This window comes from Myodes glareolus, chromosome 22, assembly GCF_982192425.1.
Source record: "Myodes glareolus chromosome 22, mMyoGla1.1, whole genome shotgun sequence".
NCBI classification, from domain to species: domain Eukaryota; kingdom Metazoa; phylum Chordata; class Mammalia; order Rodentia; family Cricetidae; genus Myodes; species Myodes glareolus.
The window spans coordinates 28332857-28345368 of NC_142047.1; the positions used below are offsets into that span (position 1 = coordinate 28332857).

Consider the following 12512-nt stretch of genomic DNA (forward strand, 5'->3'; position numbering starts at 1 on the left):
AGGAGAAGTTGGTGATTTCATTTGAAAGTCTGGAATACCTAATCTTGTAATAGAAGAAAAATCAAATGGGAATCTACTATCAAAGCATAATGTGAGATAACATTTAATTTTGAGCAAATACACCATGCAACAACCTGGGTCAGTAAGTATATAATCAGAAAAGGTGGATCTAGAAGAGTGATGGAGGAGGGTCATCTGTCTACTGTTACTTTCATTGGTTAATAAAGAGACTGCCTTGGCCTTTTTGATAGGCCAGCCCTTTGGTGGGTAGAGTAGACAGAACAGAATGCTGGGAGGAAGAAGGCAATGAGGCAGTCACCATGACTCTCCTCTCCTAGACGAATGCCGGTTAGAATCCTCCCGGTAAGCCACCACCTTGTGGTGTTACACAGATTATTAGAAATTGGTTAGATCAATATGTAAGAGATAGCCAATAAGAGGCTACAGATAATGGGCCAGGCAGTGTTTAAAATAATACAGTTTCCGTGTAATTATTTTGGGTAAAGCTGGCCAGGAAGGCGGTGGGAAGTGGCCCACCATTCATTTTACAGAAGAGATTCCAAATATGAACATTGGGAATGGAGAAAGTTTTAACTGACTACAATCACTTGGTTTTCAAGTATTATTTTTTCAATCTATGTAGTTATTTAAATAGTTGGTATTTATTGGCACTTGATAAATCATATGGGATTACTACTTCATAGTTCCTAATCTAGACAAAATAGGACAGTAGTAATTCCATTGATACTGATGAGTATCTATGGAGGTTCAGAGAAGTCACTCCTTCTTTGAGCATAATAACTTTGTAAACATTTATTATAAAAAATGGAAGAAGGCAGTTAGACCTCACAATTTGGATATTGTAACTTTGAATGCTTGTCACAGTTTTCCTTCAGTTTATTAGAGGAATATGCAAGGTTTAATTTTAGTGTTGGGTGGGTAATTTATTCAGTCATCTATTTGTGTATTTCTGCCTAAAATAATACAATTAACTCAGGTGAGAAAACAATTTCAAAGATTTCTTCATCATTGTCCCATAAGTACATTTATTTGATTGTAATTTATAAGTGAGAAAATTCCTTTTTGACTTCATGTCATCCTTCCACACTGTCAGCATAGACAAGAGGCAGGCAATCAATCTAGAGTATGGTTAACAAAATTATCATCAAAATGGAAGGCTGGCGCAATTGTGCTCTGCCTTCATCAAGAACAGGATGTTTTCAAGCACAAAGGTTAAAACCTTGTTATGCTATCTTGTGAAAGACTAGCTTCCCATCCTTCCAACAGGAGCATTAAGAGAACATCCCAAGGAGTAGATAATACGAGGACATGAAATTCATCTTTCACACACCCACATGATAAAACTGATAATGACTTCCTGAAGGTTTTCTGATCAGCATAATACTGTCAAGAAAAAAATCTACAAATGTTTACATTCCTATGTATGCATGCTCCAATGTGTCTGACAGAGTGCCACAGTGCTAAAAATCAGTTCTTCATACGGAGAAATAATTATTATGACATTGGCTTTACCCATTATGAAAATTAACTACCTTTGTGTGTGTCCAAGTCCTTTGATAATGTTTGAAAATCCAGATTTTTAAACTGCTTCAAATGTTTTTCTCCACCAAAATATGACCCTTTTATGGCAAGTCCTTTTTTTTATAGACAAGGTAGTCTATGTCATGTGTCAGTTTTACTAGAACTGTTATGGAACTCCCAATGCTTTATATGTGGTCTCTATGCATACACAACATGTTTTGTCATCTGATACCTCTTCATATTTATCAATGCCTTTTGATAGTGTCTGGTTTATTATCAACATGGTTTTTATATCTCTCTCCAATTATTACTGTGGTAAGTGAAGTTTGTGACTTATTTAATAGCTACTTCTACTTATTAAAGATATATAAACAAAATAGATGTCAAAAAATAGACAGTATCCTCCTATGATCTGCTTTATGAGGAGAAAAGTAAATTTGATCTATCATGGTCATTCATTTCTTTAAAAAATGTCAGTCTTCTGACATAGCAGTTATTAGTACTTAAATTTTATTACACAAAATGCTCCCACATAAAAAGTTGAAACTGAAACTAATAATTCCTGTAAAATATGAGGAATTCTGGAAAAATCCAACTCTACACTATTTGTATTACAATTTGATTTCTAAGGCTTTTTAATATTTTGATGTTGAGTCTTATCTCTAAGCAAGCCTTGGACAGTCTACATGTTAATGTCCATATCATCTATGAAGCCCAAAACCTTTGACTCAGAAGGATTGTCTAAATCTTAGGGGTTCTATCCTTCTGCCAACCCAGCTCCCTAGTCTAGTGGATTCTTTACACATATTCCAGGTTCTTTAGATTAATTAATTATCACAAAACAAAGACCAAGACATTTATTCTATGTTTCTTCTTCTCTATCAAACTCCTGACTAGGGAATGTGTTATTCAATTTTTGGCAATGTTCATTTATGTATTGGATCTCAAGGAAAATAATTAACTCATCTAATACTCTTGGGAAGTAAAATTAAGTGTTTTTAGTTACGGAAACTTAGGAAAGGGGTATTTGCATATAGGTTCATTAATATATATATTTGCTTAATTATTTATTTATAATTTAATTTATTAAAGAAATGATATTATCAAGGTACATTAATAAGACCCTGTATATAGTATATAAGGACTTACAAATTGTATTATCATTTTATTAAATTTCAATAGTAATAATTTCTTATTTTAATTTTTTCACATAGGATATTTTAAAAATGGATTGATGTTTACTTCTATGGATTAATGTTATTTTTGATACTTAATATTATTAAATTTGTGTAATATAACCATTCTTTCTAGAGGAACACATAGTGAGTGTCTTTGACACATCTCAAAAAAAAAAAGCATCGTAAATAGTACTGTTTTTTAACTCATGATCCCTTGCTATCATTGCTATGTGATAAGAGAAAAAAATGAATGAAACTTTGTACTTTCAATATTTTCACAAATATTTGATTGTACTCATATTTTACACCTGTCTCCTGAACTCAGAAATAAATGCATAATCTTTTGCATTTGCATAGTGTAATTCAAATTGAGTTCATTTTAACTCATGTACCGACATGGGTTTCACAACCTGCAACAAGAATTTTGTAGATCTTTAATCACTTCATTTGTGTTGTTTGTTGGTTTCTGAGATTTGATATTTCCCATTTATTAGTAATAATTTTCTCAGTGTTCATATTTAAAACACTTTTCCTTAAAATGCTTTCCATCTCTAATCTATGAAAGAATGAAAGTCAAGGGAGAAGAACAAGAAATTTTTAAATGTCAAATTGGTCACAATAAGTTTGGTTAAGTATAATAGAATTGTGGGTTCATATGAATCAAGATCTTCAGTGCCTATCTCCTCTTAACACTCTCATCTTTAACAGTGGTGCTGAAAATCCTCTTAGTATTAATACTTTATAACCTTAGTTTCATAACTTATTATTATTTACAAAAATAGAAAAATAATAAAATGCTCAGCATTCTAGTTTTCTTCTCTGTTGCTGTAATAAACACTGTGACCAACAGAAACTTGGAGAGGAATGGATTTATTTCATCATACCTTTCCAGGTCTTGATCAATCACTAATGAGACAGGAACCAGGGACCATCAATAAAATGTCCCAAATACAAACCAACAAGTCAGTCTGATGGATGCAGCTATTCAGTTGAGGAGCCCTCTTCTCATATGTGTCAAATTGAAAAACAAGATTAGTCAACACATGCTGTGGGAACTCCTCAGCCAATAGTCTTTAAGATACTGGTCCACTTTGGGCACGGTCTCAAAATATAATTAATGCAGATGAAAAGCATGCATGGGCCTCTTGACTACTAGATTAGTTCCCAGTTCAAAACACATGTAGAAAACTACAGATCACTACACTTGCCGTGAGCTTATCTCCAAATAATAAACCTTTGCTATACTCCATTTCAACTATTGTGGAACTCTTTTGTACATCAACTAACTGGCATGTCAACGTGGGACAGTCACATAATTATTTGACTACATTCACATAAAACCTGAGAGAGCTTGGGAAGGAATTCTAGACACAAAAGAACAGAGTTAAGCATGGCTTATTGGTAGCAGCATTTTCTTGGGTGGGTTCTGCTTGTTGGCATCAAGTAGAGATGTGGTTCCTTTAAAAAGGCTTCCTAGTTTGTACTGGCAACATGAACAACTCTGGCTCTTTCAGGAGGTCCAGCTATGGAACACTTAAATAGGGTTTGTGAGCAGAGTGCTACCAGTTGCTTAATAACAACATAGAAACACTGGATTCCTGGAACTGGTGAATATATCTCCACCATATTAAAATGTCAGCGAAGTGAGGTAACCCAGACCCAGAAAGACAGTTATCACATGTACTCACTCATAAGTGGATTTGAAACAAAAGCAAAGAAAATTAGTCCCCAAATTACAATCCCAGAGAACCTAGACAATAAGGACGCTAAGAGAGACATACATTGTTTTAATCTACATGGGTAGTAGAAAAAGACAGGATCTCCTGAGTAAATTGGGAGCATAGGGACCTTGGGAGAAGGTTTAAGGGGAGAGGAGAGGCAGTGAGGGGAGCAGAGACAAATGTAGAGCTAAATGAAAATTACTAAAAGAATAAGGAACAAAAGGTCAACAAAGACAAAGTCAGCATCCAGGGCTGCCATGACAACACTGCTTACCATTCTAAAATGCTACTTTTTAGAAAGGGATTTTAGATACACTATAGGACAAATTCAAACATAAAAGACTTCTAAATGAGACACAGTGTGTTTAAAAAGTGTAAATTAGTTGAGAGAAGAAAAGGAGTATAGACAGTTACAAAAACATAAATAACTTTAAAAAATCTAACAAGCCTAAGGAGACAGTAAAGGTAATAAAAAAAGAGTATAGACATTCATAAATTAAAGGAGTAATAAAAATAAGCCATGTAAACACTGAATATACACAGAGTCTGGATTATGTCTATTGTTTTCTTTAAATTTTAGACTGCAGAGAGACATTTAATGTTGAGGGTTGCTATGCTAAATCAATATATATTTTAAAGATAGCATGACTTGAAAATTTGAGTCTAAGAATATGTTACTTTGGAAAAGAGGTTCTGTTTTGTTTCCACAGAAGATAAGACCTTGTGATTTCCTTCCAGGCTATTGTGATTTGCTGGAACAAGACCCCTCCCCCACAAAAGGTCTCCATGAACCTCTAAAAATACTTTGCCAAACAAAGAGCAGGAAGTAGTTTGGAGAAAACTGTGCCCACATTAGCTAAATAATTGTTTATAAGTATTTGTTTTCATTCTAAAAGGTTGGTTATAAGTGATTAATGGTTAATTCCTTAAAAAAAATAACAAATAAGGAGGATACGTTATATAGAGATGATTACATTGGTATAGACTTTGGTCTATTGACACAAATTCAAGGCTGATTTTGCTACACTAAGTATATGTATTTCTGCTCTTGTTTAATGTATTGTGTTTGTGCAGCTCATTTAAAAATGTAATGTATATTTACAAATACAGATTAATAGAGAGTGGTCTACTATAATCAAACATTGTAGTCATGTTAGTTAAGTTTTCTAGATGTACAGAGATATATTTCAGATAGATAAGCAATTTTCAAACACTTGAAAGAACTGTAGTATGTGGCATTTAAATTACTTAGGATTCCATTGACATGATACACAGTGCTTCTGGCAGCACCCATCTATTCCTGAGAGAAGTTTTAGCACCAAAGACACTCTACTTGAGCTTGTTTTCTTCCTGGAAAAACTGGACTCTGAGCAAAGAACTTCCCCTTCCTCAACCACTGACAAAATGCACAGTGTTCACACTGGACAAGCAGGATACAAGCAAAAAGACTGTCAAACCTTACCAAGACAGGATAAGATGATTTTTTCAAATTTTTGTGCCTCTGAAAATGGTCTGTTTGTTACTATAGACCTTAGCCAAAGTTGGTTGCCCAAAGGTTGCAAATGAGACTTTTGGGTGGTTTCCCAGGTAGTCCATTGTCTCTGTCATTTTTGCACCTCTTAGAAGTTTCTGATTGCACTTCCTGTTTACTCAAGTAATATTGTTTCCCTTCTCAGGTCTTTGATGGGGTTGAAGACGAGATAGTTGTAGTTACTTTCTTCTCTTGACTTAGCCATGCTTTTTAAAAAAAAATTTCCATTCATATATTTACACTTCCTTCTCTCCTCCCAATCCCCTCCTGTTCCCCCACAGCCCCTCCTCTCTCTGCCTTCCTGCTTGTGAGAGGGCAGGGAACCCTGCCCTGTGGGAAGTCCCAGGCACTCCCCCCAACATCCAGGACTGTGTATCCAACATCCAGCTGTGCATCCATATAGACTAGGGTCCCAAAAACCAGAACATGCTGTAAAAACAAGTCCCAGTGCCTTTATCAATGGCTTCTCAGTCAGCCCCCATTGTCAGCCTTAATGAGAGAGGCCGGTCACATGCTTATTCAGGCCCGGTCCAACTGGATTTGGTGAGCTCCCATTAGAACAGGCACACTGCCTCAGTTGGTGGACTAATTCCTTGTGGTCCTGACTTCCTTGCTCATCTTCTCCCTCCTTCTGCCTTTCAAATGGACCTTGGGAGCTCAGTCCATTGCTCTGATGAGGGTCTTTGTCTCTATCTCCATCTGTCGCCAGACGAAGATTCTTGGTGATATTAGAGATAATCATCAGTGTGATAGTTGGGTAAGGACAGTTCAGGCACCCTCTCCTCTGCTAGACTCCTTAAGATAGGTAGGATAACTATTGAAAGCATATGTATCTTCTTTGACGTTTCGTGCTGTTTGTAACTCTAATTTTTATCTCTGCTTTTGACTCTTGCTTTTCCTGGACAATATTTGATACTTGCTCTTACTGTATATAGTTTTGTATTAGGTTTAGAACTTTTTTATTTAGACAAAAGGGGGAAGTTCTGTGGGAACTCCTTCACCAATAGCCTTTAAGATACCTGCTACTTTGGGCATGGTATCGTGTACTACAAATGTAGACAAAAAGCATATATAGGCCTCTTGGCAGCTCTATTCATTTCCAGTTCCCAGTGCACACAGAGGAGTGTGGATCATTACCCTTTCTGCAAGTTTACCTCCAAATAATAACCTTTCTTATAATACATTCTGGGTTATTATAGAACTCTTTTGTATGCAAACAATCACACCCTGTATTTTCTAGATGTCTACAAAGCTTAATGTTTCTCCTCCTGCCCAGTGATAGTAGTTAGAAATTCAACTACTCGTTTGACCATTTCTTGTCTCACCATCCTAAGGAAATGTACTCTACAATTCTGTATTACTTATTTGCTATAGAAGTTGGGCAACTTACTATTTTTAGGATAATTATTGAAAAAGGAAGCCACAGATTTGAAAATTTGAAAGATTAAAGACTTCTAAATGAAAGGATTTGGAGAGATGATAATATAATTATTTTATAATTGAAAAATGCAGTTATATAATATGTATAATATACACATATAATTTTAAAAGTAAAATGAAATAAGTTTTTTAGACCTTTTGTCTAATTTTTTAAGAGCTTTAGAAAATGTCTTGGGTCTTAAGCGCCATCAGATATTTACAAAATGTATCTAGCATTGTGTTAACATAATTTTTGTCTATACTAGTTGAATATTATGCAAGATTATATTACTAGGATGAACTATATTACAGCAGACATATACCCAAACCTGCTAGAGTAGGTAAGAGGATCATAAATTAGAGGACTACAGAGTGAGTTCAGAACCACTGAAAAAGTTATTGAGACCATGTCTGAAAATTAAAAAGAAAAGAACTGAAGGTATACCTCAATATTGAAGCACTGGCATAAAAGGATCAGGGTCCTGGGTTTAATCATCATAGCAGTCAGTGAGTCAATCAACTAATAATGCTATGTACTATGTTTATACACACAGAGTTCATGATTGACACTGAAATGAAATAACAACAATTTGGGTGCGTTCTCTAATAATAGTGTTTTATATAAGAATTTCTCATTCTTTTTTGTGCAAGTCTTTCTCTCCAGACTGCCACTGAAGCAGTGTATATGTGTATGTGCATGTGTACATACATACATTTATATGCATACACACATATAATGCAATCATATATATAAGTATATGTATAATGCACAGCTTGTTCAACCTGTTTAGTCTGTGTAATTATTGTTACTTGTATGTATATTTTTAAGGCTAAACATTTGGTATTGAAAGAAAATCTCCCCTTTTCTTACTTTATTCATCAAGTGTATGCACCATGACTACCAATTTTATAGCTGAATTCTACTCTTGTAACTCTATTAGCACTGAACTAGTCAAAGCCCCAATTGTCTCTTAGGCTAGAGCAGTCCTATTTGCATATGCCACTAACATCCAAGTCTTTTATAATCTTATTTCCATACATGACTCTCAGTGCTATTCATTTTAAAACTATAAGCCAAGGCTAGGTCTATAGTTCAGTGCTAGAGTGCATGAGTCTCTGTCATGATGCCCTAGGTTTCATCCCTGGTAGTACCAAAAGCTCCACAAGTCAGAGGCTCAGACATACTATTGCCCTTCAGATCTTTCACATAGTGAACCAGAGATGCTCATCCTGGTGAGTGGTAAGGTCTTTGCTCACCTCTTCACTTCTTGTTAATTTTTCTTTTCACCCGTGACAATATGCATCTTCATTTACTAGAGCTGCCTTTGGTTTAGAATAGAAGAACCACTAAGACATCACTATCCCCTGCTCTTTCTATGCTTCACTTTTACAACATATGGCAACTGAAGAATTATCCAAAGAAATCTACTTTGAATATTGAGACTCAAATTAATTATTATGTGGTATACACCACTTTCTATTTTTCTTGTCTTACATACTTTCCCTCATCCTTGCCACCAAGTTTTCAAACACTTACTTATTTTATTATAATCATCTAGAACATTGGAATACTCTCTCAGCACATTATATTCTCTAGGTAGAGAGAAATTTTATCACATGAGAACTTTGTTGACTCAACGAAAGTTGACTGAGAAAAGTTGATAACTCGTCATTAATTTTCAGGCCCCCAGAACCTGTTCCTATGAGACAATGTGCATAGTATTGTCTAAGACTCATTTCAGCACACCCTTGCATAATAGATTATGCATGAATTTGCAGGCTATAGAATATTTTCTCTTTCTTTTCAGAACATTCCTAGCATTTTCAACTATAAAAACAAATTTGATACTTCATCATGTATTGGGTTCTGTACTAATCTATCCAATAATATGTCATTTCTTTGAGAAACATTTTAATATGTTAAACATATATGATTTCCCTGTCAAGGCACTGTATCCAGAACAGGTTTGGTAGAAAAGACATCTTTTGTTAGGAAGAAATTTCAAAAGTTTATTTGAACCATGATTATTGATAATGCTAACAGTGAACTTTTATCATCTAGCTACATATCCAACCCTCACACTTGACAAACAAGTCATAGCACTCAAAATTCAGATATCAAATTACAGAAAACCTTGTTAAAAAAAAAGTATCAGAGAGAGTCACAATCAAGGGAAACCATATGATAGAAACAGAGTTGTCCCAGCCAATGATTCATAATTGCTGAGTTCACCCTTAGACAGTAATTGTTAAAATATTGCTTATATCCAAGTAGCCCTGGAGACCTTTGACTATACAGAGGAGATCTGAAAGAACTAGCATGTGTATTTACGGGACCTCTCCTTTCCTTTTGAAGCTCTGGCCTCTTGGTTCCTGGAAGTCACTGTTGTCCCCAGTTCTTTGCTTCAGTCAACATTCACTGGTATTCCTCTTAGCAAGCCTCTTCTGTCATCTGTGAATGACAATAGAGAAATCCATTATCTATGTGTGTAGCTAGGAAGAGGTTAGACCTGTCTTCAAGGTGTGAGTCAACTTGCATCAAGTAACTCAGGTGGAAAGGAGAGTCTCACAGGCACCCATGCCACCAGGAAGTACCTTCGAGCGAGCTGCCATCATTAAAAGAAGAGCATTTGTGCTAAGCACACTCAATGTCCCTGTCATAGAAATGATCTGAAAGACTAGAGTTCAGCTTCTGTCTCTTGCACTTATTGGATCTGCAAATTAGTGTTGCCAAGCCCCTTAATAATAAATTCCTGGTCTTTTTTTTTTTGTTTTTAATGTTGCTCACAGCACGTGTCATAATTTAGGCATACTCAAGGTATTCTCTGTGCAGTTGGATTCTTCCTTGAACTTTCAAATATATCATTGACACTCATATTTGCTCTTTATAAAAAATGTGTGAGATTATGGAAACTGTATAGCTTCTTTGAAGTTGCTTAATTTCCATCTTTGAAAGCAGAGCACTCAGAAAGTCTTCTTGTTTGGCAATTTGAGTTTCTTCCTTTCATAAAGCAATAGGTAACTTGCTTTTTGTTTCTTACCATTTGATGGCTCCTAATATATTTAGAGCTGGGACCATTTAAGGAAAGCTAGGAACTCTATTCAGTCTTGTGTAAGCCCGGATTTAAATGCTATTTAACCACAGATAAAGAATGTGTGTGATTAGTTTAGATGTGCTCTATTAGCTTCAATTTATATGTGGGCAAAGAAGTTCAGAGATACCATTACATTTCACTTTTTTTATAACTCCTATGTAGCCTAATTACAGCTCTAGTACAGGTTCAGTAAATGTAGTAGACAAATTTCTTATAGACGCAGTAGGATATTTAATTGTATTGTGTTCTGTAATTATGGAAGTCATCCAGAATAGTTGTATGGGATACAGTAATAATAAGAATATACTCTGATCAATAATTGTGTGTCAACTACACAGATAATGATCAAAATAAATATCTCCTTTAATGATGGACAATGAAAACATCATAATTGTCATAAACAAGAGCAACAATGATAGGAAACATTTTATTCATTTTTGGCCATCTGAGCAACAATGCAAAGGATTTTGTTTAGCAAAGAAAACTGAGTAGGAATCAAAGAAAAGTAAACATAGAGAAAATTATTTCCTACAAAATATATTCTACAATTATTATCTCCACAAAAATACAATGATACAAAAGCATCCAAATCCAGCTTCTCAGTGAGATGCATTTAATTCTAATCCCAGGCTTTATGAGCTATTATTAAGTTCATAAACAAAACTCACATTTAAATCCTTTACCCCGAGACAAATTTCTTTCAACTTCAAGGTTAGAGTCAGAAAAACAAAGAACCATCATTTCAAATTTTCTTTTGTAGTGTGTGAGACTGTGAAATGGAAACTTATCAGTATTAAAATGAGAACACATTAGTATAAATCATACTAAGTAACTTATCCCAAGTGTGTGTGTGTGTTTGTTTGTGTGTGTACGCTTGTGTGTATGCATTTATACACATGAGTATCTATGTGTCTATATGGACATTCATACAAATATGTGTCCATTCTTTTCTGTGTTGATGTTCATGTTTAAATTGTGCATTCATGCAGCTTTTATAGTGATGCCCACTGTTACCTTATCTCTTTGACTGACAGTGATGGGATTTCAGGCACGCGCAACCTTTCCAACAGTGCCAGTGATGGGATTTTTTGAAATCTTATTACTGGTTGCACTGCCTTGATCTCAGATGGAACTTTCAATCAAAAAGGCAATCAGAAGGTTATACATTCGTGAGATTCCCTGCAAAGCCAACGATCGCATAATACAACATGTTGCAAAGGACTACTTGCCTCCAGTCCTTATGTGGCTATAAAACGTAATTGGCTACTTAGCTCTCAGCACCCGCTTCCCTTCTCCAAAATACAGATAGCTCAGCTCTCTGTGGAGTCTCAGTGTGGAGTCGGCTGCTCCTAGGAGATTTCTAAGTTTCATGCAGAGACTTGTCTTACTTTAAGCATATGATTAAGCAAACTCTCAAAAGACTTATTTGTCTCTTTCTGAGGATTCTTTCCTCACTGGGGATACTGATGAATCCAAGTTTTCGTTCACATTATATACACACATAAACTTACCACCACCACCCAAATTTTTTGATACAAAATACTTTTACTGTAAAGTTTGTATCACAGCACAATTTGGCATGGGAAAGGTAACACATGAGTATAATTTATAGCATACTTCAGCCATATTATCAGAAACCATTTTAAATATATATTGACTATACTCTTCGTGAGAATTTTATTAGGAATGGTTTACTAATATTTGGTAATATGTTTGTATGGAGATTAAAAAGTTGTTTGATCACATAATACAGAAAGTAAAGGCAAGAGTTGATGCCGTGTGGCCTCCAGCCATGCAGGGACACCTCAATTCCTCAGACAAGATCTCTGCAGTAGAGTAAGCAGAGAGAGACTAACTTTGTTTCAACATATTATTTGGCACAGAATTCTTGGGCGATCATTAAAAGAGGCTGCTGTTTAGGACACAGAAAGTCCATGGACACAACAAAAGTAGTGTCAAAAGAGGCAATATTGCATTTGATAATACATGTGTGAAGATTCTTTTGATGTGTCAGTATTGCTAGCAC

General features: G+C 35.2%; 1 protein-coding gene across 1 annotated transcript in view; it reads right to left on the minus strand.

Moving 5' to 3' along the window:
* Nucleotides 1-9375: 9375 nt before the first annotated feature.
* The window catches only part of Cdh8 (cadherin 8), a 375044-nt gene continuing 371907 nt past the window's right edge, over nt 9376-12512 (minus strand). The window contains exon 13 of the mRNA XM_048431500.3: nt 9376-9843. Within this exon, the coding sequence (XP_048287457.1) occupies nt 9797-9843 (47 nt within the window). The 3' untranslated portion in view covers nt 9376-9796. The remainder of the gene's footprint in view (nt 9844-12512) is intronic.